Here is a 26,499-nt window from a genome sequence, read left to right as displayed (position 1 = left end):
GGAAGGGAAGAGGGGGGCTATGAGGAGGGGCTCTTGCCCAAAATCGCGTGGTAGAGGGAAAGAGGAGACACGAGTGCTAAGATGGAGAAGAGCACAAAGAGCTCGTGGGCCTACGCGTAGCTAAAGAAAAGAAAAAAAGGACAAATCTTACCGGATGGTGGACATAAAATACACGTCGCACACGCGCACGTCGGCAGAAGACGTATTGGGGAAACGCGACAGTGTTGATGTTTTCACATTGCGTACATAAATGACGTGTGCACGGGTGACGTTGCCATACGCCGGAAAAAACGCGCAAAGGGCACAACATAACGTGGTGAGCCAACAGAAGAGAAAGCGGTCAAAGAGTGGAGGCATTTTACAAGGGTAGTTGTGGCACCTGTACGGTCAGACTGGGCCCTTCCCAAGAGAAGCGCTAAATACCCCATTTGAGCTGACGTGGAGACTAGGCACGCATGTTGATGAAGGTGACGTTGATAGTGATCTGTGTGCACATTCCAGACAAAGAAGATTGCTGCTCTTTCCCCCCAAAAGGCAGGGGGGGGAGGTGCGGAGGAGGGAGACGCGTAAGCCGTCCTCGTTTCGGTGTGCACGCGGAGTCCACTTGTCAGCACCGCTTCGCTTTCACTGCCGGTCATTATTGGTTTTCATTGTTTGTTCGGCTTTCTTTCCTTCCGTTTCGTTGAAGGGAAGAAAGCGTGGAAGTGAAGATGTCGTGCAGCGTGCTTCGGTTACCACCGATGCGCACACGTCAGCATACACACATACACCAAACTACATCAGTAAAACGGAAGCACCCATGCCCAAGCTCAGAGCGCGCGCGAGACGCCAACAAAGCACGCACCGACAGCATTTACACACGAATTGATACAGCAACATGAAGGACACACACACACGCACACAAACAAAGAACTAAACATCAAGAAACCCTACAGTGGACAAGGAGTCCACACAACGGCCCTTAAGCACACCACCACCTCTATACGCGCATCCATGTCCTGGAAAGAGAGCCACGAGGAAAAAAAACACGAACACATCACTCATCGAGGGGAGGCGCAACACAAGCAGAATGAGAGGCTAAGAAAAAAAAAACACACACACGGAAAGAATCCCATCACGAAGACGCCCAAGACTTCACGTGCTCTGCCTGTGCACCGTCCTCTCCTCACTTGATGGCCGCCTTCTCTTGTGCCGCCTTCAGCGCCTGCTCACGGCGGATCTTGCGCATAATCTGGTAATGATAGTTCTTGTTGAAGCCTTTCGCCTTGGCCTCTTCGTATTCCGTGCGAGCACGCCCCTCGCCGCCTACGCCCCACACCGGCATCTTCCGGCACGCGGCATCGTCGCCGCGCAGCCAAGTCTTCTTGGGCCAGTTGAAGATGAAGGGGCCGTAAATGTACCGCCACCACACACTCACCTCGCCGTCCTGCTTCGCTAAGTTGCGACGGAGGATGTAAATCGTTCGGTCGTAGGACTCCGAACTCCAGTCCAGCCATGAAAAGAACGCGTTGCTGGCCTCGCTGGTGGGACGGTCGAGGAAGCGTTTGTAGTACACCTCCGTATCGCGGTTCCACTGGTACTGTGGACAAAAGCTGTCATCGTACTTGATATCCTCATAGCGGACGAGACCACCGCGGCTGTAGTACGAGTACACCTCCATCAGGGTCGGTGGGATGAGGTACAGCAAGTACATCACCGTAAACGGAATCCACGCAACGTCTAAACCTGCCATTTTCTGTGCTTCCTTTTTTTGTTTGTTTGTTTGCCTTTCGTGCTCTTCTCGTATTGGTCCGGATTTAATGAGAAACGTACCCGATGCGCTGTGTAAGACGGGGGGCAGGGCAGGGGGTGAAAGAGCGGCAGGAATGCACAACTAACGACTACAGTAAGCGACTAAAAGGAAACGAGCAGCACTCCGTGGCTGAATGGGGCGTTTTTATTTTCTGCCCTTCGGTAAGCGAATGCGACGCCTGGAGATGTGCGACCCGGGTGAGCGAAAGGGAGAGGAGTATCGAGTGTCCGTCGGCGCACGCGTGTCGATAGTTGGATGGCTGTCCCGTGCTGTTTCATTCCAAAATGAGGCTCACCTAATCAAAATGCGGAAGAGTGAAGCGGCTCCGCCCGCGCCACCAAAAGAAACACCAGAAGAGCTAGAGAAGACAGGTAAGCAGAGCGCACTCGACGCCCGTACACTCCGCGTGTGGTAGAAGCGCGTGCAACAAAGTGCTGCGATGGTTAATGGTAGAGGCGCGGCAGTGAGAGAGAGGGAGATGAGAGGGTTAGGGAAAGCTTCAAAGAAAGCAAGAAAAGGAGCGACGACAATCGCTAGTGATGGCACACATGTGGAGGCACTGTATGAATAAAAGCACGAGTGTGACCTTCACTACATGAACGCGCACACGTCGTCCTGTCGCACGACCCATAGTGGTAGCTTGCACACAACGAGTCGCGTGCAAGGCTTGTGGAGGCACAAAAAGGCGTAGGGAAAATGAGGGCGACGGACAAGCGCGCGCAGTGTCTCGCATTCCCTTTCTGCTGTGCTCCGCGTGTAGACCCGAGTGGCCCAGTCCGCCACGTGTCACTATTCGTCTTGTCTGAGGGGAGGGGGGTGATGATTTACTTCTCTCACAGTGCGTACGCCGCTCCCTTTGACGTCGCTGCATCCACGGCCTGCCCTCGCCTGGATAATCCTCTTTTCTACCCTACTTCGGCTCCCCCTCCATACCGTGTCTTGTAGCAGCACACAGAGAGACAGAGCAGTGAGCCTGGGAGAAGCAGAGAGGATGAGGCAGGAGGAGCGCACGAGGCAAGGTAGGGACACGGGACAAGCCTACATACGCAGAGACAGGCGCGCGTGACACAACACCGAGAATACTTCCTCGCCATCAATGCAGGCCCTATTCGCAAAACAATAGCACCGACGGACACGCAGCTACGTTGCACAGCGACACCTCACGTATGTGCAAAGAGTAGGGCGTGAAGGTGGCAGCCGAAGGCCTTTCTCGCCTGATGCAGGAGCGCCACTCAGAGACCTTTGCCATTCAGCCCCACTTCGTTCCGGTGTACGCATATTCGCTTACCTTCTCAAACATCGGCGCTCGTGATTTCGACGACAGCGCTGCCACGAATCACAGTGGTTCCGAGTGCCGTCATCGTCCCCTCGTCGCTGCCATTCGCATTGCGGGTTTCATCCATGGCGTTGTGCAGCACAATGCTCATGTGCTCATCAACACCGCGCAGCACGCCGGAGATGGAGCGGCCACCCTGTATCTTTACGACGATCCGCTTCTCCATGAAGTGATTGAGGTTGGGAAGCGTCTTGTTCGTCGGCATTGCTGCTAGACGTGCGCGAGAAGGTGCAAATCCGAAATGTTGGACGTATTTGCTTCTTCGTTTTTTTTTTTAAGGGGGGGGAGAGGGGCTTCTTTGTTCGCCACAAGACTTCAACAACTGAGGGGCACACGACAATGATGGGGGAGACAAGCGGACGCTGCAAAATTGCAGGAATAGCTGACAAAGCGCCTTTAACAGCTACAAAGGACACCGGAATCGTGCACAAGTACGACAAGTCGCATGACATTTTTGACGATATTGAAGAAACGAAAGAGGGTGTGGGCACATATGCGAATGAGTGTATAGAAGGAGAGTTACAGTTCAGCACTGCCATACCAGGGGAAGGACGATAGTCCCATCCCAAGACAGTGCTGAAGAATAAGCAGATTTTCCGCCCACCTGCTCACACCGACGACGGTCACAAAAGACACGTCTTTGAAAAGGGCATCATGCAGCCTACAAGAAGCCCCCATCCATCACCAGCGCAGATGTTTGGCGTCTCAAATTAGTGAACCGCTCACCAGAACACATAACTTTCAGTGCCTTCACAACGCGGGTCGGCAGCTAGAGTGACGGTGGCCCTTGCTGCGACCGTATCGTCTAGTGGTAGCCAAGTCTTTACCGCGTGGCAGGGCTCCACTCGGCGGCGTTTTTTTTTTTCTGTCCGTCTTTCGTTTTGTGATTTTCTGTCTTGAAGACCAATCAGAGCACAAAATAGTAAAGAGTGGAGTAGAGAGAAAGGGGTGGGTGGGCATACATAAACAATCTACACACCTTCACACGCAAAGAGAGAGAGAGAGACATCGACACGGAGGTGCACAACGCACTAAATCGCCAGTGTACGGTATGTCACCGAGAGAATGGGAGAGTCTGTGCGTGACTACACGTATGTATGTGTGTGTGTGTGTGTGTTTGCGCCAGTACCACGTATGTACATCTCAAAAAAAAAAAAACACACACACGAGCGAAGCGGTAAGCAAGGACGGCGAGCAAAGGCGACGACAACAAGTGGAGAAAGAGAAGGAGGGCTCAGGAGAAGCAACAAGCGAACGGATCCTTTTTGTTGCTGGTTTCAGATGCTGCCTCCCCTCACTTCTTTGAGCGCCATCCCTCTTCACCATCGCCACTCCATTTGGTGTCCCTCCGTCGTTGTGTGTGTATCGTACAGGATCAAGCCACGCCCACAGACTTGCCCGCGTGCAGAGAAAGAAAGAACGACGAGGGAGAAAGAGACTCGCTACGAGTCCGCACATGGGCCAACACAACGTGTGGGGATGGAAAACAGACGGTACTGCGTGCCGCATGGCCCATCAATGATGCTGTGACAAAGCGGCGCCTCCTAATCACCAAACACGATTGCCACAGGCAGCGGGGTCGGGAGGGGGGGGGAGGCTACAATAAAAAAAAAAAGAAAAAAGTACCAACACTCCACTGCAGAGTGCAAAGTAAGCAACTGCGGAGGAGGAAGGTGACCACAACAGAAAAGGCAACCCAAAGCCACTCAAAATCCCTCTTCAGTCGGCAGCTCTCCTTGTTCCTCTCACCACCACCATCACCTGTAGATAAACCCGCAGGTGCGCCAGTCTATTAGTCTGATTGAGAACAATCATCACGGGATAAGCTTGGGGGCGGCACCAGCAGGCTAGTCATACAGTTCCATGCCATCCTCCAAGTCTTCCAGCATCTTGAGTCGCTGGGCATCGGTTTCGTCACTGGTGTGCGTGTCCTTGGCCTTGACGGTGCTCACCTCTTCCATGTACTTCGCGGCAACGTCGTCGAGCGCAGCTTCCTCCTTCGTCGGCGCTCTGGTGATCCCGGCGAGATGCGTGCTGCGGCGCTCACGCTGACGCGCCATGGCACGCTTTTCCTTCAGTGCACGATCGAGATTCTTGTCCCGCAGGCTTTCGTTCTCGAAAAGAGTGCCGATGACGTTCTTCTCATCGGGCGCCATCGTGCACAGCGAGGGAGACAGTTCCATCAGCGACACATTCCCGTCAATGCCGCCAGTGGCGACGTAATTGCCGTTCTGGGAGGGCTTGATGGTGTGCAAGGCGTAGTCTGACACCTGGAAGGACAAGGAAGGCGTGGTCTGGCGCAGCATCAAGTCCCACACATCCACGTACCCGTCCATGCGGGTCGTGAAAAAGACGCCCGGCCGCACCGTGTGCCACACACCACAGGTTAAGTATGCCTTGTGGTAGAAGGTGCTAAACATGGGCATGAACTTGAAGTCCTCAAACCACAGCCGCGCCGTCCAATCACCGACGGAGAGGAAGTACTTGGAGAACATCGGGTTGCGCTGCACGCTGTAGATTGGCCCATGATGGCCGTTGAAGGTGTTTGGCAGTAACTTCTCGTGCTGGGTCTTGCCCTTGCGATTGCAGGATAAGATGGTGCCTTGCTCGGTGCCGATCATGTACTTCGCCGGCCCTCCCACCTGCGGATCGTAGTCGAGACACAGGCCGCCGAGGATGCCCCGCGCGCCGCCGTCGTTGCTGCGTGGCTGCAGCACTAAGTTATCCTCGCTAATGGAACGGATGGTCATTGGCTTCTCGGGCAGGCGGCAGTCCCACACAAACACGTTTCCGTCGGTGGAAACGGAGAGCAGTTCGCCAGATTTGCTCTGCAGCCACTTAAGAGCCCACACCGGATCCTTGTGGCTCTCCTCGATGAGGGAGCGGGCAGCCGGGCGGTTTGGCTGACGAGTGTCCCAGAACTGCACGACGCCGTTCCAGCTACCACCCGCGATCAGATGAGGATCCTTTGAGTAGTACTCAATGCTGCACAGCGGCGACGGAGTGACAAGCGTCTCGGCAGGGTCGTTGGGGTTCATTAAGTCCCAAATATGCGAGTTCGTGCTCATCGTCGGTGTCTGGCTCTGGAACTTGAGCCGCGCGTAAGCCACGGCAATGCGGCGGCCATCGTTCTGCCACGAGAGAGCGGCTGCCGTGCGTTTCTCTTCGGATGGATCTTTGAGCACCGCCCACACCTTCAGCGATGCAGGCCCCATCGTCTCTTCCTCATCCGGTGGAGCGTCGGGGAAGTACTGGCCGTATATGTCCATCGCGGTGTTCTGCTTCACACAGCGCTCCACGCACTGCTCGGCGAGTCGCCCGCACGTCTGCAGGTAGCCCTCCTCCCGCTCTACCTTCTTGCAGTACTTCATCTTCTCCTCAAACTCGGTCGGGTCGACGGCGTGCGGCCAGCCACCTTCACCGTGATACTGTGCGTGATTCTTGATGCGAACGGACTCGGTATTCGTGCTCGCTTCGGAGAGCTGCGGCACGTTCTGCACTTGGCTCTCCTTAGGGTTTTGCAACGTGAACTTGTCCTTGATCATATCATTTGGTGCAATGTCGGCAAGAATTTCGCTGTCGTTCGCCTGAAACTCCGGCATGCGGCCAAACTCGCGGGCCGGCCGCGAGTAACTGTACGTGATCTCCGTCATTAGGGCTCGGTGGCGATATTACTCGGGGAGGGAAGGGGTCTCTGCCTTTCCAGAGAGAGGGGGTGGGGATGTTGGTAGCACTGTGAAACTGCTTCTCTACCTCTGTACCACACACGGACAACAAGCGCCACGTGTGCTTCACAAGGAAGAACACACGAAGACACAAAGCAGCAAACCAAACGTCTCGAATGCGTCTTGTGTGAAGGGCGCGCGTCTTCCTTTGCGGTTTGGTCGTTGATTAGTTGCGGTGCTCGTCGCAGGAAACCGTCCAGGGAGACGTTCGACTTGGCAGGGGGCACTGACCTGACCTTGACAGCCCACTACGCTGAAACAGAGGACACTCTTCGCCGACAACAAAGAGAAGAGGGGGAAGAGAGGAATGGGGAGGGAGGGGGAGAGGTATTGCGCATAGAAGAACATGTTACGGCGCGCATCGGTATCGGGTTTGTGCAAGACGTTCGCAAACGTACCGGTGTGTGACAGCGGCGAAGGCGGAGGGGGTGGGAGATGGAGAAGGGAGAGAGAGGCAAATGATGGACATTGAGGAGGATGAGCCACGACGAGAATGGGTCGCTGCAGGGTTGTTGCGCACCCGATGGAACCGCACAAGCACGGGGGGAGCTGGTGGTGCCTGAGAAAACGTCTGATCGAATCAAGGGAAACACACTGGATCACAGAGCTACACTTTAGCCGACATGCGCACGTAACTACACTGCCCCACTTGACACACTGTGAAACGCTCCACACAGCCCGCGCCTGCTGCGATGGAATCTGAGGGATCGCTTGATCCTCCTCAGTCGGTTTACTTGCTGGTTTGACTTCCCCTTTCTGGCGTTCACGGACGGAAGCGGCAGAGGCTTAGGGAGAAGGCCATGATCATCGTCTAGCGTCACGGGTGCTTGCTGCGGATTCGCTGAGCACAGAGTAGACTGCGACTCATCACTGGCACAGTACGTCGAAGAGAGTGGAGCGGGGGGAGAGGGGACGCGAGAGCCACTAGAAGAAGTGAACCTGGAATGAGTGGTGGGGACAACCAACCAATACATGCAAGGATAAAAAAAAAAAAACAGAAAGGCCACGCGAAGGAACACCAAGCAAAGAAGGGATCGATGCAACAACGCACCAAAATAGTGCAGTCCAACAGCGGTGAGGGAGGAAAAGTCGGTAAGGGAGAACAGGCACCTCCTATTGGCACCCCCACGCATCACGCCCACACACAGAAACAGACAAGGCGGGCTGCCAAAAGGCCTCACGGATCGAGCACGCAACCCACTCAAGAGGCAGACAGGCGCCGCCTTCGCTCCTTCTCCCTCTGGTGAGGTCTGTTGGGCGCACTGCAGGATAGGAAAGAAGCTCTCTCGTACAGAGACATGCTTTGAAGCGAAAAATAAACGAAAAGTTCAGGACAGTCGTAGTGACGGTGTGCCAACGTACATGAGGGAAAGAGGGCCGCATCCAAAGATAAGCTGCAGTAGCCAAGAGTGTCACTCCTTCACCCACTCCTTCTTCTTGATCCTGAGGCCCGGCACCATCCCAGCAGTCTCCAAGCCCTCGCTAGCAGTGCCACCACCGTCGCTGTCGTCGCTCGGCTGATACTGATAAATGAAGGTCACCACAGATGTGTCCTGGACGTCCAGCAGCATGAACGAGGGCACCACATTCACCTCGCACTCTGTATCTGCGCCACTCAGAGAGCCTGGGTTGACAAAGAGGTGGGAATCAAACTCGAAGTACTGAGGCTGGTGCGTAGAGCCTGACACCAGCACGTCCACATCCAGTTCCCGCTGTATCGCTGCGAGTGACTCCTTGTCCCCGAGAGGTACTTGGTTACCACGAACCAGCCCGATCTTGAGGCTCTCCACCGTCAGTACGACACTTTCAGACATGTGATCTGCCCACTGCCGGTCGACGCTGCTCTCCACGCAGTGCACCTCGGGGGCAATCGTGCGCAAGTAGTCGTACATCCCCTTGCTACCGACTCCGCCCGTTATCAACACTGTGTGAATGCGGCCAGGTGAGAACATTTTGCTAAATACCTCCGGGACGCCGCTGGACCGCTGCGGCACCCACGTGTCGCCCACGGCGAGCACAAGCACCATTGCTTACGTTATTTTGCGGCACACGCGTCCTCCTTTTCCGTGATCGATACAAACAGACAGCGACTAAAGAAAAAAAAAGACGCGCACCGCTCGCGCGTCGATTGATTTTCCGTTAGGTGATTGCTCGGATTGCGTGAGAATGCGTGCTAAACTATGGATGGCGCCGTCACACACATTCTTTCACTCGTTTCCTCGGGTGTTGTAGAGTGGCGATGGTGTTTAGTTACAACGGTGTGGTGTGTGCACAGAAAAAGGCGCCCCCATCCAGCCCATGTGGCCAGCGGTGGAAGAGAACCAAAGAGGATGGACGGAGGGGGAGATGGCCGGGAGAAGGGGGCGACGTTAAAAGTATGCCCTGGATGGGCTGGAGGAGGGGCGAAGCATGCCGAGTAGAGGAGGTGCCGGGAGAGACGCTGTTGTCGCGCACACCGAGAAGTTCCTCAAAACATCGGCGTATGTGGACAGGCACGCGGGTACGTAGCGGTGAAAACAACAAAAAGGAATCTCAACTCTCAAAGGGAGGTGACAGCACGGAAGTGCATCAAGGCGCTTGCAAAAGGCGCCTGCGCAGTATGCGAATTACAGTGACACAGCAAAGGGAGAACCAACACGACCCCTCCCCTCCTCAGAGTGTAGTATGTATCTGTGGAGGAACGGAACTCGTAAGTGAAGAAAATTAAATGGCGGAGACGGAGTCGTCTACTGGCTAAGACGCACATGCACATGCAGAAAAACTGCGAGTTAGGCCCAAAACGTCCGACATGACCACTTCAATGGCGCTGCCCCACACGCGAAGCACACACGAAAGGGAAATTCGAAAAAAAAAAAAAGGGCACACATTAGGCCTCTCCACATCCCCTACTGAGTCAAGAGGTGTGGGGGGAGAGGACTATGTGGTCCCTTGAGAGCACACAAAGAAGATGCAGAACCACATTTGGCTGTTCTTCTTCGTGGGTTTCCGCCTTAGCCATACCGGACAAGTCAAACTCCACACTACCCGGCGGAACACAAATCCACCACAGGATGGGAGGCAGCGTTAGACAGCCACTATAGCAGTGCGCCAATCCAGTCATTGGAGCGCCACCTCTGCCTCATACCCTACCCACCCCCCCCCCGCTCCACAGGTTGCTTCACAGCTGCTCTCATTGTGCCGGTCGCCGCCGGGCGCATCCCTCGGAGCAAGACGTAGGCTCCTCACACCAGTGGGCAGCGAGTCCTGGGTGCGACACATTCGAGCCACACAGACACGTTGCCCCATCATGTAGATGGCACAAAGCGTGTTCACTGTCGCAGGTCGTTCTGACGCAGCTCCATCCAGGGCTTGACCTCCGGAATCAGCATCGACACATCTCGCTAGCTTCGCTATATCGTAGTCGCTTGACCCTGATCCTACGCCCAGGCGCCTTCTTCTTCAGCTAGGGAAGGAACAATACCTCGAAAAGGTCACAGAGTTAAGAGTCACTCCCGATAGACTATAAAAGATCGGACCTTCATGAGCTACCCAGACACCCGAACTCCTGTGCACACGCACGCACACACACGCCCACAGCCACGTGGGCGACTCGACGGCGAGGGCGCAGAAAAAAACGACCATGGGCATCGCTATGCCGCGTCACGGGACCGTTTGGTGGTGCGCACGGAATTCGTGAACATAATGAAGACGTACATCAGCATCAGAATAATCAGAATGCTACCAAACGTGAGCAACCTGCGAGAGCCGCGTGGCAGTACCCTGCCTCCACGGGCGTGCGCTGTTCTCGTGACATTGTGCCCCTCAGGACTTCGAAGCCCTACGTCGTTCTCCTTCCACTCCTTCCACCACCGCGCTGCCTCTTGCACCCAGTTCTCCCAGGTGTGGTTCTTCTCGTATGTAACGCGCTGCTCCAGTGCGAAGGCGTTGAAGGGCTGTCTCACACGCACCGGGATTACTTGAGGAACACACACGCGTGCGCTCAACTCGTTCTGAGCAGAGAGGGATGCTTGACTGGCGGACGCAGTGTTCAGTGCCTGGCGCAGTTGCATCACCTGCTCACGCAGCTTGCCTTCGCTAACGGCAGCTCGTCGGTTCTCGTCCATGAGACACTTCGTGCGATGCTGCTCACGAGACAGCTGCAGCGCAAGCTCCTCCATCTGCCTTTGGCAGTGCTGCAGTTCCGCCTCGCACACACGCACACGAGACTCTGCTCGTTGCACTGCCTCGTGTAGATTTCGGTTGTCACGGTAAAGGTTGTCTAGCGCCTCGTCGCGTGCACTGCAGTCGTGGCTCAGGCGTTCCAGTTTTTCTGCCACCGCATTATCACCAGCATCAAGCCGCAGTGCGGCGCCTGCTTGAGTGGTTGCTCCGGTGTCGCTGTGCACACCTGTGTCCTCTAAAGACACGAGGAAAAGCGCATCAGCACCATTGTACGGTAGGTAACTCGTGTCGTTGACGTCCTCTGCGTCTGGGTGCTGGGTGACGCTTGCAGAGACCGGCTCCACGCTGCGAGACGCTCGGTTTAGATCGACGGAGACACTCTCGATAGGAGCGCGCCCTCCACGTTGCCACTCAGCGAGCTCCTCGCGCAGACGCCTTAGCTCTCCAGACTCCAAAGCGGAGCACCGCGCCGTCGCCTCGGCGCGGCGCTCCTGCTCCTGCTTTATACAGTCACTCAACAACGCCTCTCGCTCAGCATGCCTCGCAGCGTTGTTCTCAAGACTCTCAATGAATGACTCATAGCTGGCCCGTTCCTCACTCCACTGTGCTACCAGTTTCCGCAGCGCCACACGTACCTCAGCATCAAGGCACGAGACAGACACGCCGTTCGCATGCAGTACTAGCTGCGCTTCTTCATATTGCTTTTCACTTTGCAGCCGGCTCCGCTCTTCACCGTTCTGCATCACCATCTCCTTCAGCCGCTCAACCTGCTCGCGTAGAGAAGCAACGTAGGTGGCATCAAGCACAGAGTCGTCCGGGGGGCATCGCGAAGCCTTGCTAGAGCTGCTACCTAACGCTGTGCTAGGGATAGAAGGAACGGTAGAAACGCCGCCAAAGAGCTGGTGCTCCACTAAGTGCTGAATCGCAAGTTCGAGATTCTCATTCGTGCACTTCCACAGCTTTCGCGCTGCGGCAAAGCGGAGGCGGAGATGTGTGAGCTCCTTTTCGATCGAAGTGCTTTCCTCCCTCAGCTCCTTGTAGGACTGCTCGTGGAGGAACAGCTCCTGCGTAAGGGTGGAAATGTGCTGTCTTAGTACTGCTGGATCAGTTTGATCGTCTAAGTTGCTGCGTTGCGACGGAGCTACCCCTCCTCGGGAGTCCTCCTCGCCGAGCGCCACAACCGTCTGGAATGTTCTCAACAATGAGTTCATGCTAGAAAGAAAAAAAAATAAACAGCAGAGAGGGACACCAAGGAAGGGAGGAGATGCCCTTGTGTCAGTGTATAGGTACGATGAGAGGAGAGAGCAAAGCGGAGTTACCAGCAGCCCCACTCACCAAGTGCTCGCGTTGTGCTGCAGCTTTGCGATACGCCTAGGTATATCAACCGCAGAAGAAAGAACAGTGGGGGGGGGGGGCGAGAGCAGGAGGATGGGGTAGAGGGAAGCAGGGAAGTGAGGGCGATGATGAGCGCAATCGATGCCAAGCACAGACGAGACAGTTTCTTTTTTAAGTAGTACAGTCCAAAGTAGCAACACGCACGCAAGACGCAGAAGGATGATCAAACAGTCGCCAGATTCGATCTGACAATTTCTGCGTGATATGAACGGCGAAAGAGAGAGTGAGAAAGCGGCATTCGACGAAGCAACAGTGTACACTTCAGAGCTCCTGCCTCTATGTGTCTCCACGAGTAGTACGTCTGGCGTGGTTCTTCTCTACTTCTGTTCTTTCTCGCTCGCGTTTGCGTCCCTGCTAACGTGATTGTCGCTGCCACTTGTTCAGACAAAAATGATACGGCAACGCGCCGGAGAGTGAGGAGCCGGCCTCTTCTGCATCGAAAACGGTACCAAAAAAAAAACAACGATACCCGCGTCGGTGGCGGATGTGCGGGGGACGGAGTGGGGGTCGTAGAGAGCGTGAAGGGAGGGGGGGAGAGAGTCCACCCGCAGCTGTGTAGTAGTCGTGTCTCTGCCTCGCCATTGTGGGCCCCCGCCCACTCTTTTCGACTGCTGGAGCTGTCCATCGGATACCTACGATCTCTGGACGTCCGCCAGTAGAGCGCGGACAGAGTTCTCGCAAAAGCCGCACACCTCCTCCTCAGTGCCAGGGTCTATCTTAACCTCGCAACGTTTCATGTCAGCATCCTCCACCACAAAGCCGCCTGCGGTGTGCAGGCAAGTGCCGCGCTCGACAACGTGCGCAACGGTCTCGTCCGAGATCTCGCCGTAAAATGTGAGGGTTGTGTTGGGCATGGACGCTTGCTTCCCAGTCCCAAAGTCGTACAAGACGGTCGTCATGACAGTGGCCAGATTGTCGTTTGAGTACGACTTTATAAAGGCTACGGCTTGCTCTTGCGACTCGGGCTTCTCACGAATCTCGCCGTGGTAGTCGACGACCTGGTCAAAGGTGACGGCGACGCTGCCCGGTCGGTGAGCGATACGGTGCGCCAACGCAGTGTCACGCGCCACCTTAGCTCGTAGCTCCTCCATCTTTGCCTGCGCGATTGCAGACGTCAGGGCAAAGGGGTCCGAATCGCGGATTTGTTTCTCGTCTATAGCAGGTGACAGGTACACTAGGTCGTAGGCGGCACCAAAATGACGCTGTGCAATCTCGCGGCGGCGTGGCGCGCTCGTTCCGATAACCATGATGGGCTTCTCCATTCTCTCCATCGGACGGTACTGAACCCCTGGAGATGTATGTGCTTGTGTTGTTGCCCGCACCCTTCGTGTGGTGCACCCTTCCCTCCCCTCCTGATGGCAGCGAGGGAAATTGTGGAGAGTCGGCAACGAAGCAAAAAACAACAACGAAAAAAGAAATACGCCAATTCACAGCGACACATGATTGAGTGGGAGACCGCGGAGGCTCAAAGGGGATCGGGGGCAGCGCTCGCAACCACAGATGGAGCGGCTAGTACGGCTGTTATACTATGATTCGCCCTCTCTCTCTTTTCTGTACAGGATTCCACGAGTAAGGTGACATGCTCCCCTCCCCCCCCCCGCGCATACTATATGGAGGTGCATATACAACCAAAAGCGGTAGGGGGCCTAATCACTGACGTGGAAGCCGGTTGGCATTCACCTCCCCTTTTTCTCTTTGTTTTCTCGTATATGCAAAGGTGTGGGTAAGTGTTGGTGCTTATCACATGCGTCGTCGTGCTTCACCTCACGCTTCACGATGAGTGAGTGGAGCAGAGCAACAGGGAAGAAGGCAGAGAGGGGACACGAGCGGAGAGAACAAGGGGGCAGGAGGGAGATCAACAACACTAAGCGCACGCACCACAGGGAAAAGGGTAACGACAGCGAAACAGCCTTCCGTTGAGGTCCACAACTACGCGGAACATGCTTCGCATAGGCGCATTCGCTGTCGTCATCGTCGTCGCACCTCCCCTTCTCCGCACATGCTCTATGCGCCGCTTTCCTGCAGCACTAGTTGACGTCCACTACCCCCCCCCTCTCCCTCCCTCACACACACGCCCATACACTCCATTCCCTCTCAACAATCACAGGAATACGCTACGCCAAGAGAGACACACACCCATGCGTCCGTACAAACTACGCCTAGCACTCATACCACAAGCCACCACGTTCAGTCTCGTTACGTGTACCGCAGCTCTGGAAATATGGTCTGGTCCTTGGTGGGGGGCGCATGCTTCAAGTAGGCGGTATACGTCGACCAGATCTTCTTGCTCTCCAACTGGAACGTGTCCTTGTGCCGACGTGTCGTGCTAAGCAAGATCTGTTCCTTGAGCAGCTCGCTCTGCTGGCGCTTGTGGAAAGTCTTGCTGTCGACCTCCAGGCGCTGCACAAACTGCTTCAGCTTCTCTCGCGGCACGTGGTTAAACTTGACGACAAACGGGTGTTTCAGCAGCTGCTGCACAGACCACCGCATCGACTCCTCGACACAAACGCTGCGTAGAATGAAGTCGTAGAATACCTCCGACCAGTTGAGCGGCTTGTTCATCTTGGAGAGCTTCAACTTCCCTCCGTAGTTCCAGAAGTCAGACTTGAAGTGATCACAGGGGTGAACGCCAGCCGCCAACTCCATTAACATAATGCCCAAGGACCACACGTCCGCCTTGGCCGTGAATTCCACCACCGCCTCGCCGGCGCCGCCGTCAGCGACGCGGTGTAAAATGTTCGCCGCAAATCGCTCTGGTGCCTTGTACAGCATTGTGCCGAGGTCGATGCCTCGACGCTCGACGTGCTGCCGGTCTTCCATCACACAGCCGCATCCAAAGTCGGCCAGCTTAAACTTCTGCTTGTCATAGCAGAGGAGCACGTTGGCGGGCTTCAGATCACAGTGAATAATGAAGTAGTCGGTGTGCAGCTCATTTAGCCCCATTAACACGTCCCGTGCCAGCATTGAGAGAAACACCTCCGGCATCGGTGTTTCCCGTTTCACGCTCCTCTCCCATGCAGCGGGCTCTTTATACGTATTGCGACCCAGCACATGCCGCGGAGAGCCGTAGAGAGCCTGGTTCTTGCAGCATTCCTTCATGGTCTGCTTCGATGACGGGTCGCCGGACATGTAGTTCCGAAAGGTCGACTGCGTCACCCGCATCAACTCCTCGCTAGGGATGCGAGAGATCATCTGCTGAATGTCTTCCACTGTGAAGGACATGAGTTCCATCAGGATGCTCAGCTGCTTCTTCTCTGCATCCAGCGAGGCCACAGCGTTGAACATCTGCATGAGGTGCGCTGGCGGCGGACGCGATCGCTGCAGTGTGATCATGGTCAACTCCTTCACGAGTCCTTTCTTGCGTCCCTGCCGCTCTACGTCGTTTGTCGCATTCATTGCCTCGTCAATGTTCATGCACTTGAGTGCGTACAACTTGCCATCCACGCGGACGCGGAACACCGTGCCTTGGGTGCCCTTGCCAATCATCTCCTCAACCACTACATCATCCATATCAAGCGAGCAGTTGCTGTGGCCAATTTCCTCCACGGATATCTGCTTTGTCCGCCGCACTGCGGCGCTGCGACTGGCGTGCCCGCTGTTTCGATAGCCGGCACCCGAAGCCATTGACACGAGGGATGACGAGCTGTCCTGATGACGCAGACTGGGGAAGCTCACGGAGTACGGAGGGCGAGCAGCGGCGTTAAAGACAGCGGTGGGAGAGAGCGCTGATGTTGAGGTGGCTGCCGTTCCAGGGGACAATGTTGTCATGGGAGAAGACAACGAGGTACCTGTTGCGGTGCTATCACACAGCAGCATGCCCTGCACGGGAGAACAGCTTCTGCTACTGATGTTGGCGAGAGACTTGGCGGTAGAGTTGCGAAACAGCGGCGAGCCAGATGGCATCTTGGCGTCTTCAAACAGGGACGCCCAGGGATTCGCGAGGGGGACCGATTTCGCGGGGGGCTGCGGCACAAATAGGGAAGCTAGGGCGACAGCCTTGTGAGGCGACGGTGCTGTAAGTAAGGGAGAGCTCGTGGTAGACGGCATTAGCGATGCAGGCGCTTCCACAGCGGGGGGGCTAGAAGAGGCGGTTCGTGGCGCTGGAACTGTCCCATCGCGGACACCGTGGCCAGCCGACATTTCAATGTTCAAGATGGCCTCCTCCACTGTGTCCACAGAACGGGCAAGTTTCTTTCGCCGTAGTCGCTCTACCAGCAGCCGTGCATCTTCCGTTCCAGTAAAAGTGCTCTTTCCCTCCACAAACATCGAGATGCCGTCAATCAGTACGAAGATGTTCGTGTTGTTAACGTGAATAAATTTGGCCTCGTTTTGTGCCGACACCGTCGCCGGCGACAGACAACCGGAAGCACCAGCGACGGCACCTGATTCACCACCACCTTTCGCCCTGCATTCCACAGACTTGCTGCCACCATTGCCTGCCACCTCCAGCGCCGTCGAGTTGACCGCGGAGTTAGTGTTCGACAGGCTCGAATCGCTCGCCTTGTGAAAGCACGGCTCTGTTGTGATCATTGGCGAAACTGTGTTGTCATCCACATCGATAAAGAACTTGTTGAGCTCCTGCTCATTCTTCTGCTGAACCTGTAGCTCAGGGGCTGCGTGATCCATGAGCCCGGTCAGATCGAAGCACGGGCCCGACGTACGGAGCGGACGCTTTGCACGCATGGTTCTTTTGCCGTTAACACGGTGTCTTCGAAACAGGAGAAAAGGCTTTACAGTACCTCACCGCCTCAAGCTTCTCCAGTGAGGCCAAGAACAGATTGTAGCAGCGGCCACAGTAGTGAAGAAAGGCAAATACACGCGCGCTGTGCGACAGTGTGAATATGTGCGGTGAGGGGGAAGGGCTCCACGTGAACAGCACGACCAGACTGCGTACGAATACACAAACTCGTTGCCTAAAGCGCAGAGCTCAGGCGTGCGGCTGCGCAAACGGCAATGACAGTGCGTTTCTTTGTTCCTTTTCTGTTTTCCCTTCTCTTGGTTACGAGCAGAACTACGCGTCGCGCTTTCTGGTCAACCCTCTGTCGCTGAAATGCATTCGCCCAAACACCAAAGGAGACAAAAGGGCGAAAGAAACACAACGTGCCCACGCGCGCCGACGGCCACGTCCTCGAGTTTTTACCTTGTGCGGGTGTACGTGTCCCTGCAGGTGCAAAGAAAATACACATGAAACCCAGTCACAGCTATGGTAGCATGGACACTTGCCCTCCGACGCTCCTCGCACTTCCTGCTGTGACGTATTTTAGCCGCCTGTATCGCGGACCACCGCCAGCACCGAGGCAGCAGCCACCGCACACAAGCAGAGCACGCGGAGAGCGTCAGTCAGACACTGAGAAGAGACGTCCGCCCTCACGGCCTATGTATGAAGCCTTCGTGTGTGTATGCGTGTGTGTGTGTGTGCCTTTACGCTCCTGAGTTCCACCCGCGCAGCATCAAGACGAGACAACCGATGAGGCTGGTGCTTGGCTGCCGCCGCACTAAGGGAGAGGGAAGCTCCTTCGCGTTTTGAGAGGGATGGAGACAGCGTGGTACCATCAGCGAGAGCGAAAGAACAACAGGTGGCGAGCCCCGACGAAGACTACAAGCGAGACGGAAGCGTGTGAGGGAAAAAAGAGAGGAGTGAAGACGACTAGAGAGGCTGTGGAAAAAAAAAAACACACAAACGTACATACATGTGTGTACGCATTGGTGCCACTTGAAAGGCGACTGAAGTCCAAACAGCGAAGCTTCCCGCTTCTCCCGGAAAACACATACTTTGGTGCTCGCTGCGCATCGTCGTGCGAGCGACAGACGACAGACGACACAATGAACTCAGTGGCGCCTCTTACTTGTTTATACCGCGGCACACACATACACACACACACACACACATGAACGAATGCCCGCAGCACCAAACACAGTGCTCCAAACATCTAGGTGGTGGCGTGGCTCGGAGAGAGAGAGGAGGTGGCGCGAGGGGGAGGGAGTTCTGTCTTGCGGTTAGTGAAGAGGGCATTCCCGAGACACCTGTCGTATCTCCTCCCTGGCTGTGTTCTACTTTGCGTTGCGTGCGTGTCTGTGTGCTCTCCATGGCGGCAACTTGAATGATCGCGACCGGAGTATCCTCAGACCAATCGGATAATGTAAAACGAGAGATGGGCACAAGATTTCCCAGTCCTGGCTAGCAAAGCTGATACGCGGTACAACAGCTGGAGAAAAGGAAAAAAAAATTAAGCAGACCCGTGAGACCCTCTCCGTGCGTGCCTGCAGTAAGAGGGTCACGATAGATCGATTCGCAGTCCTGCCAACAGTCACACACACACACACACCATCGCTCTTTCTCTTATCCCTTTAGGCGCACTCCTGTGGGTGTCCTGGCAGTCGCAACAACACGAGCACAATGGACATCGGCTGAAAAAGAGAGAGACTCGTCCCCTGCACGCTGTATATCAGTCGTCATCTTCCTCCACGATGGACTCTTTGGTGAAGGTGGAACGGGCATCGAGCGCCGGTGGATTGCGTGCGCCGGCATAGAGCACATGCGGTGGTGGAAGGTCGGCTCCCAAGGACATATCGACGGTACCACAGCTCACCGATGTCGAGCTGTACGTCTGCGGCCTCAGCTCCTCAGCGACACGAAGAGCCTCCAGGTACCACTCCGCCCAAATGATGCCGGTCGCCTTCCCTTCCTCTACCTCCAGAAAGCTTGCCTGGCCCTCTGCTTCACTCGACGAGATTTCGTTGTGAAGTTGCTTTTCCTGCCGCTCGCGGAGTCGTGCAGCCGCGGCAGCCGCAGCCGCCCGACGTACCATCATTGGCGGGCGCTGTCCACTTGTTGAGATGGACGCTGCGTCCGGATTCGGCGCCTTCAAGTCTGCTGGAGGCGACGTCACTGCTACGCTCATCTCGTTGTAGGCATGTTGCATGGTGAGGACGGTGTTGCTGTTCTTACCATCTACGGAGATCTTGTCAAGTAGGTCATTCATGCCGCTCGTCAGTGCCTCGTCCTCGTCCGCCATGTCTTCGATGGAGTCAGAGTCGCTCGTTCTGCTCCGGTTTCCTTCGAACGCGGCGGAGGCGTGCCGGTGCTTGCGACGCTCCTGCTGCGCACGCAAGCGCTCCCGCAGCATCATTTCGCGATTACGGTACTGCACGTTCACCGAGCTAATGGGGTTGTTGGCGGGGTCCCAAGACTCAATGAAAAGCAATATCGACTGCCGAAGAGTCCTGCACACAGTTGTGTAGAGTTCACATTCGCTGAATATAGTTGAGAGGGCCCAGTGTTGGTAGCGCCGCATACACCCGATTAACACGTTCGTTTGTAGCTCGCCAAGAGGGCAGGCGAATAGCACTGGGTGCCACCGCCTGTCCACTGCGAAGTCCAAGGCTCGTATCACGTCGCGGCAGCTAAAATCGTCCCCACTGTTCATTCCATCCACGCACCAGGTGTGCATATCTACAATATCCATAATGTGAATGGGACCTCGAGTGAGGCAGCTGCTGGCGGCCTTCCCGGTGACTTCTGACCCCAGCAAGCGCTTCACCGGGCCTGGCAGCTGCTCGATAGAGAGAAGCACAATATGCGTGATACCGATGTGGCGCAGGTACAGGACGTTTGCCTCGGTGGGGTAAGCGCTGCGATAAATGCCATCTTCTACCATAGCAAAATTTGACGGCGGCACCAGTATTGGGCCGTTCGCTTTGCTTGGTGACGCCATGATCGTAGAAGATCAGCCACCTGAAAGGAGGAAGAAGCGTGCATATAACCCACTTATACTCAAATGCTTGGGTCGAGCTCTTCCTGGGTCTTTGCACAACTACCTAGTGTCCCTCGCTCATCTGAAAGTATAGAGAGGGGTTAGGGGGACGACGAGAAATCGATGATGAGTTGAGGAGATTCATTCCACTTTTCGAACGTGTGATGAGCGATGCCACCAACCCTGTTGGGCGTCACCGGGTGAGGAGGGAGAAAAAAACTGACATCAGTAAGTTGTTCCCACGGAGTTGCTATTTTTCGAGGACTTCGATAAAAGTGCAGCGTCCACCCCTCCTTATCCACCACGTCCCACCTGTCCCCAGGTCGCTAGCCGGACCACGTTCGCTCCGGTATGCGCGGCCGCGCATAGAAGGTCGAGCACTGACGCGTGAATCTCCGCATCAGTCCCATGACCGCGTGCCTAGCCTTTACGGCAGACGGAAATGCCTGGCGTGCTGTCGAGGTATGGGTGTACTGCTGCCCCCTCATCAGCGCCGTGAACGCCCAAAGATTACAGCGGACCGAGCAGGGCTTGGCCGCGTTCATGCTACCCGCGTCTGACGCCAACCAGCCGCTACCGGCAACGACCGTCCGCCTCGTATGTCGAGGAACGCATACCGCTCCCCATCCTCGCGGCGTTGCACATGCATGAAGGTCGCACTCGGCGACAAATCCGCCCACGATGCAGAGAGGAGACCGTGCGTGGCCGCTTGAAAACCAGGCGGCGCGTCATCGTAAGAAACCCACAAAATGTGCAAGCAGGCACGTCCAGGACTCGGGCAGCAGGCCAAAGGCGTCACACGAACCGCCCGTCCTTCCCGTGGCAGTTGCTTGATCGCATCAGCTCTCTGTTGGGAGCACGTCAGTTCTCCGACACAGCCTGCTCCAAAGCTGCCGTCCAACAACACTCCAGCAAGCCCGTGCCTCTGGGAGACGCCGGTCTCGTTTGCTGCTCAAAAGGCGCTGTCGGCCGTTTTAGTGGCGCGTCGAGTCGCCTGCAGGGCTGTCCCCTCCGCCTGTGTCGACAACTCGTCAGTTGGGCGCCGTCGATCCACACGCTCACGTGATCGCTAGAGGTAAGTCGCCTCGCACCCATACAGAGGATGGCAGGCCAATGCTGTCTGCCACCATCTGCATCACCGCTGGTCTAGCGGCCAAGTCTGTTGGGTGCGCGTTCATCGCTGATGCACGGAACCGCCTCTAGCTCGCAAGCTAAAGAGCGCCCGCAGGTGCAGGGGAAGAAGCACCTGCAACAAGGACGCTGTCAGCTCCGTCACCCCTCCACACTCGTCGAGCACGAGCTCCCGGGGCTGCGTAACGATGCTCTTTTCCAGCCAGCGGCTGGCTTGTCGCGGCCAGAGGGGGAGCCGCCGTCTGAGACGTCCCTTCTTCTCTTCCACTACGGTGAAAGCCAATCCGAGGAGAGGGCTCGGTGCCGCGCTCGCCTCCTGCGCACCTCGCGTCGTGTACACGACACGAATGCGGGCGCGGCATCCCCCGTAGGGCGGCGGCCATTGCTGCGGCGAGTCGGCAGGCGGGCACTGCTGTGGGGCGTGCGCACGCAGTGCGGCAGTCTCAGCTCGCACCTCACACAAGGCGGTGCGGAATTCCGGAGCCGACACGACCTCGTCGCACAGTCGGTTGTTAGTCGCCGAGGAGACGCTGGCAGAGCCGCCACAGGTCGCCCTCGGTGTGCTCCAGCCCGCATTCGGGCACCTGGAACGGAATGTAGGACTGGCGCGTCCGAAGCCCCTACAACTCGTCCCAATGCACCGGGCAGCTCTCTTCGCTCGCCCGTCCCTCCGCCAGGCAGAGAAGACTTTGAGGCGCCCCCTTCCAGGGGGCCACCTGCGCTCGTCGTTGTCGCGGTGGGTAATGCACACGCACATGCGCCCTATTTCATTTCGCAAGCGCCGTGCGATGGCTGCGTTGGGGAGCAGCAACGCCACCGAGCGGGGTCTCCGCTGTGGTCCCCCACACGAGCCTCCGGTGATGCCGCACTGAGCGAGGGGCGCGTAGTTCTCATCAAACTTGGCAAACGACAGCGTGGAAGTGTCTGTTATGTACGATGACGAGTTCATGGGCAGGGAGGCTGCGCGAAAATGTTCGCATGAGAATCCCACTGGAAGCCGGTCCAGCTTGGGTGGGGAAGGCGAAGGTGGTACACACGATGGGGTGTTATTTGGCCCATGTTGAAGATGCAGTCGTATGATTGTGATGTCTCCTCTTAGTGTGCCGGAGTTGATGCCAGCTACTTGCTACACTAGAGAAAGCGGAAGAGGTTGAAGCCCAGAAGCAAGAGTCTGCTTCATTCATGTTTCTTGGCTACACATGCACCGCAGAGGCTCCGTCTCTTCGAGTGCCAATGGACAAGTCCTATTCCTATGAACGTCAATGACAACCGGAAGAAACTCGTACTGGAACTGAACTTCGCCTCACAGTTCTCCTATAGTTGCTCACGTAAAGCGAACAGTGAGCCCCACTCCGCCTCTCTAACATCTTACCCGGCGTTGCTGTCATGGACATTCTGTCTAGAAAGTGAAGTGAAGGACACGTGATGTTTATCCTGTGGAAGAAGTACGAGCGAGCAGCAGCAGCAGCAGCAGAGAGAGGTCGCAGTGGAGTGCGCCATCTCCACTATGCGTCAGTATTGAAGAGAGAGAGAAAGAGAGAGATTTAGCACTCTTATTTTTTTCGTGGAAAGACAACACACCCTCCAACCATGCGAGTCAGCGGGTAACGACAGTGACTCCCCGGAATAAACTACAGCGTCATCTTCCCCTATGCGTACATGACAGGAGGGACAACATGGCATTCAAGCGTGGCCATCCATGAGCACCGCTCCATTGTTCGCAGGCGAATGACGATCGCTATCCCAAAGTATGCCCATGGGGCCTCCTATCTTTCGCTGAAGCCTCTTCTGGCCCTCATATGTTTTTTGCTTGCTTGTCGTGCTCTTCGCCCCTACCTTAACTCACAAATCACTTGGCGCATTGTGCGCACCCCCTTTACCTTTTGCCTGTGCCTGTGGATGTCTATGCGTGCGTCCAGGGTAGTAGAGATGCATGGACAGGTGCGTAGGTTCCTGGGTGTCTCTCCCACAGGACATCCGTCTCGCTCGCCAACCACCCGCACATACACGCACAAGCATACACGTACACCTATATGGGGAACTAACGCACCCAAATACAACGGAACTGACGAAGTAGTGACGCTTCGCATTGAGGATTATTTTGTTTTGCTTCATGCGAGGGAAACCTAAAAAAGAGAGAAGACTCCACATCGATTTTACCACCGACACCGTGACGCACCCCTTAAAGGATATAAAGTTCAACAGAGTCACTCACACTCACTCCCACACACACACACTCTCGCTATTTGCCATTCAACCGCCAACCATGTCGGTCAAGAGAAAAAAGAACCGCTCCACCATCAAGCACACACACTCACAGTCTATAGCACGACCACACGCGTACTTCAACATACACACAGATACACACGCCCATACAGATACGACATCCTTAACAGTCACCATTGCAGCCACACTGCTTTGCTAAAACACGCTGACAACGAGGTGCTGCGCAGAACAGAGGGAGAGGGGGGGGGCTAAAGGAAAAGAGGTCCTGAGTTTAAATATAAGTGCGGCAGCTGAGAAGTTCGGTGGGCAAGGTAGACAACATGCTAAACTCATACACCTACCGATTCAGCACACACATTCTCTACATTTTTCTTCCTCTGTGCGGGTCGCTGCTGTAGCTGCCTGCGCCGCTGCCACCGATGACCCCCCACACCCTCACACGTTCTCACGTACTGCGGTAGACTCCTTACTCCTCTCCATCTCCCGGTGACACCGCTGCGCCTGATCTCTACGAGAAACACGTGACATGAAAGGTGAAGAAAGTGAAGGCGAGTAAAGTACCAGTGATCGGCAGAGCACTTTGCGCTCATAATAAACCCTTCACTGCTTACCTCGCCTTGTCAACAATATCGGTGAGAGAACATGTTAGTGCGGCTGCTCCTCATTCGGCTTCGTAACAATGACGTCATCAATCTTGAGGATCATCTTCACCACCTGTGTCGCCAGGCGCAGCTGCGAGCACTTGCCGCTCAAGGTCTCGAACACCTGCTGCTGCTTCATGTCGATCGTCCCGCGGTCCATGCAGTCGATACCGGCGTAAGGATTTTTGCCCTCCATCTGCGCTTTGCGTGCATCAGAAAGGGCGCGGATGGGATCAAGACCGCTGTTGAGGGCCAGGTTAATGGGGATGGACTCGAGGGCATCAGCAAAGGCGCGAATAGCGTACTGGTCCACCGTTGACACGGCATCGGCATGTGCAAGCACCGCAGACGACGCCGCCAGCTCCGCGGAACCCCCGCCATACACGATGCGGTTGTCGCGGATGAGGTTGCGTACCATACAAATGGCGTCGTGCAGGGCACGCTTTGCCTCCTCAATCATCATCTTATTGCCGCCGCGGATGAAAACGGTGACGGCCTTGCTATTGGGGCAGTTCTCGACAAAGATCATGCGGTCCCTCGTGGTGCCAAAGCCAACCTCGCGGACACGCCCGCATGTGCCGAGCTTCTCCGCCGTCAGATCTTCAAAGCGCGGAACGATGCGGCCACCAGTTGCGATGGCGATCATCTCCAGCTCTACGCCGCCCACCCAGCGCACCGCCGGCAGCTGGTTGCAATAAAGCAAGTAGTTGGCCTCATCATCAAAGCCCCACTGACAAATGACGAGGTCGGCACCAGCGTCCTTGCAGCGCTGCACCTCAGAGCGGAAGTACTCTTGCTCCTGCTCATGTAGCTCCCGCATGTGCTCGGCGCTTTTAATCTGTAGAGTGTGCTTTGTCTTTGGTTTGGGTGGTTCGAAGGCGCATGTCAGGATAGCCATCTTCGGGTTTGTCAGCTCCTTCGGCATCTGCGGATGCGAGAAGTCCTTATCAAGAACAATGCCATCCACGAGGCAAGTGTCCTCCAGGCGACCCCCCACCTTGCCCTCAACCTTAATGAGGTCCATGTTCACGTCGCGCCGCTCTATGTCGGCCACGGCGAGCACCGCATCCACGCAGATCTGCGCCAGACGGTCGCGTTCGCGGTTCACCACTTTCGAGTTGAGTGTCGACCGGGCCGTCTGCAGCAGAAACTCCCTTTTCTCCAGAGAGATGGTTTCAGCCACTTTCTCGAGGCGCATGCACGCTATCTCACACGCTTTCTCGTACCCCTCAGAGATGCGAGAGCTGTGGATGCCTTTGTCGAGCAGCGCCGTAGCCTGCTCCAGCAGCGCTCCTGCAAGGCACACAACACCAGTGGTCCCGTCACCGATCTCGGAGTCCTGCGACTTGCTCAGCTCGACCATGAGCTGCCCAATTTCGTTGTCAATGTCCATGAGGTCTAGGATGGTGGCGCCATCGTTAGTGACAACCACCTCGTTGTCCGGAGTGGTCAGAATCTTATCCATGCCACGCGGGCCAAGGCTCGACTTCAGCACATTAGCGACGCCAAGTGCAGCGAGGATATTCGTCCTCTGCGCCTCAACGCCGCTCACACGCTCCTTCTGCTGCTGCTCCTTCACCAGCAGAAAGGGGCGACCGTACTCATCAAACGCAAGAGACATGTTTCCTAAAGGAAAGAAAAGTCAGCTGCAGGCGTGCACGTAAAGGTGGTCCCTTTCCTGTTGCCTCTCTATGACCCTGCGTGTGTGGGAGTGGGGGGTGGGGAGTGGGGGGGGGGATAGGGAACGTACCGGGTAAAAAAAAGGGTGCGTGTTTGCTTGCCTGTGAGTGCGCGAGAGTGCAAATGCGCAGAGACGCTGTCCAACTATTGAAGTGCGCCAAAAAGAAAGAGAGACGATGGAAAATGACGTCAGGTGTCTTCGTGTTTTCTCCTCTCGCTTGCGTTGATGACGTGTCTTCAACGCGGAACAGCACCACCCAAAAGGGGGAAAAAAGTCCAGGTGGAGGGGAGAAGGCGTGAAGCAAGCAAACGGCCCGTGCTAGGGAACTGGCATACGTCAGAACAGCGTAGCAATGCGAAAGAGAGGAGGGGGCAGCTTGCACGAGTTGCGTGATCACGTAGACGTGACAGTACATGCGTATTGGTACGTATATAAAGATAGATATGTGGGTGAGGGGGGGGGAGGAGTTGTCGTACACCGCAAGGGGGCGGGGTGAAGAGGAGGAGGCGTATAGGAAAAGCATGGAGAGGAAGGCTGTTCTTCACCTTGTCTGTACCTTTTGCTGACCCAGCAGCTGCCTCCAGCTTTAGGTAGTTTACACAGCAATGGCGTTTTTTTTGTAGATTTCGTTGTTGTCTTTCAGTGTAGTAAGACCAA

At 55.9% G+C, this 26,499-nt stretch overlaps 9 protein-coding genes across 9 annotated transcripts; all 9 read right to left on the bottom strand.

Annotated features, from left to right (window-relative positions):
- Positions 1-1,165: 1,165 nt before the first annotated feature.
- On the bottom strand, positions 1,166-1,732 carry LBRM_32_1180 (conserved hypothetical protein; the record flags this gene model as incomplete). The annotated part of the gene is made up of 1 exon (XM_001567425.1): positions 1,166-1,732. One exon carries the CDS (start codon positions 1,730-1,732, stop codon positions 1,166-1,168), a length of 567 nt encoding a protein of 188 aa, XP_001567475.1.
- Positions 1,733-3,084: 1,352 nt separating this feature from the next.
- On the bottom strand, positions 3,085-3,333 carry LBRM_32_1170 (putative small nuclear ribonucleoprotein; the record flags this gene model as incomplete). The annotated part of the gene is made up of 1 exon (XM_001567424.1): positions 3,085-3,333. One exon carries the CDS (start codon positions 3,331-3,333, stop codon positions 3,085-3,087), a length of 249 nt encoding a protein of 82 aa, XP_001567474.1.
- Positions 3,334-4,975: 1,642 nt separating this feature from the next.
- Positions 4,976-6,781, bottom strand: LBRM_32_1160 (putative dynein; the record flags this gene model as incomplete). The annotated part of the gene is made up of 1 exon (XM_001567423.1): positions 4,976-6,781. The coding sequence occupies one exon, from the start codon at positions 6,779-6,781 to the stop codon at positions 4,976-4,978; it is 1,806 nt and encodes a 601-aa protein (XP_001567473.1).
- Positions 6,782-8,265: 1,484 nt separating this feature from the next.
- Positions 8,266-8,880, bottom strand: LBRM_32_1150 (vacuolar sorting-like protein; the record flags this gene model as incomplete). Its single annotated transcript, XM_001567422.1, has 1 exon — positions 8,266-8,880. One exon carries the CDS (start codon positions 8,878-8,880, stop codon positions 8,266-8,268), a length of 615 nt encoding a protein of 204 aa, XP_001567472.1.
- Positions 8,881-10,482: 1,602 nt separating this feature from the next.
- LBRM_32_1140 (conserved hypothetical protein) lies at positions 10,483-12,225 on the bottom strand (the record flags this gene model as incomplete). The annotated part of the gene is made up of 1 exon (XM_001567421.2): positions 10,483-12,225. The coding sequence occupies one exon, from the start codon at positions 12,223-12,225 to the stop codon at positions 10,483-10,485; it is 1,743 nt and encodes a 580-aa protein (XP_001567471.2).
- Positions 12,226-13,041: 816 nt separating this feature from the next.
- LBRM_32_1130 (conserved hypothetical protein) lies at positions 13,042-13,671 on the bottom strand (the record flags this gene model as incomplete). Its single annotated transcript, XM_001567420.1, has 1 exon — positions 13,042-13,671. One exon carries the CDS (start codon positions 13,669-13,671, stop codon positions 13,042-13,044), a length of 630 nt encoding a protein of 209 aa, XP_001567470.1.
- Positions 13,672-14,605: 934 nt separating this feature from the next.
- LBRM_32_1120 (putative protein kinase) lies at positions 14,606-17,092 on the bottom strand (the record flags this gene model as incomplete). Its single annotated transcript, XM_001567419.1, has 1 exon — positions 14,606-17,092. One exon carries the CDS (start codon positions 17,090-17,092, stop codon positions 14,606-14,608), a length of 2,487 nt encoding a protein of 828 aa, XP_001567469.1.
- A 1,763-nt stretch (positions 17,093-18,855) lies between these two features.
- Positions 18,856-20,124, bottom strand: LBRM_32_1110 (conserved hypothetical protein; the record flags this gene model as incomplete). Its single annotated transcript, XM_001567418.1, has 1 exon — positions 18,856-20,124. One exon carries the CDS (start codon positions 20,122-20,124, stop codon positions 18,856-18,858), a length of 1,269 nt encoding a protein of 422 aa, XP_001567468.1.
- Positions 20,125-24,165: 4,041 nt separating this feature from the next.
- Positions 24,166-25,782, bottom strand: LBRM_32_1100 (putative chaperonin containing t-complex protein; the record flags this gene model as incomplete). Its single annotated transcript, XM_001567417.2, has 1 exon — positions 24,166-25,782. One exon carries the CDS (start codon positions 25,780-25,782, stop codon positions 24,166-24,168), a length of 1,617 nt encoding a protein of 538 aa, XP_001567467.1.
- Positions 25,783-26,499: the final 717 nt, after the last annotated feature.

Source organism: Leishmania braziliensis, chromosome 32, assembly GCF_000002845.2.
Source record: "Leishmania braziliensis MHOM/BR/75/M2904 complete genome, chromosome 32".
NCBI lineage: Eukaryota > Euglenozoa > Kinetoplastea > Trypanosomatida > Trypanosomatidae > Leishmania > Leishmania braziliensis.
This window is presented reverse-complemented; position numbering and strand designations above follow the sequence as displayed.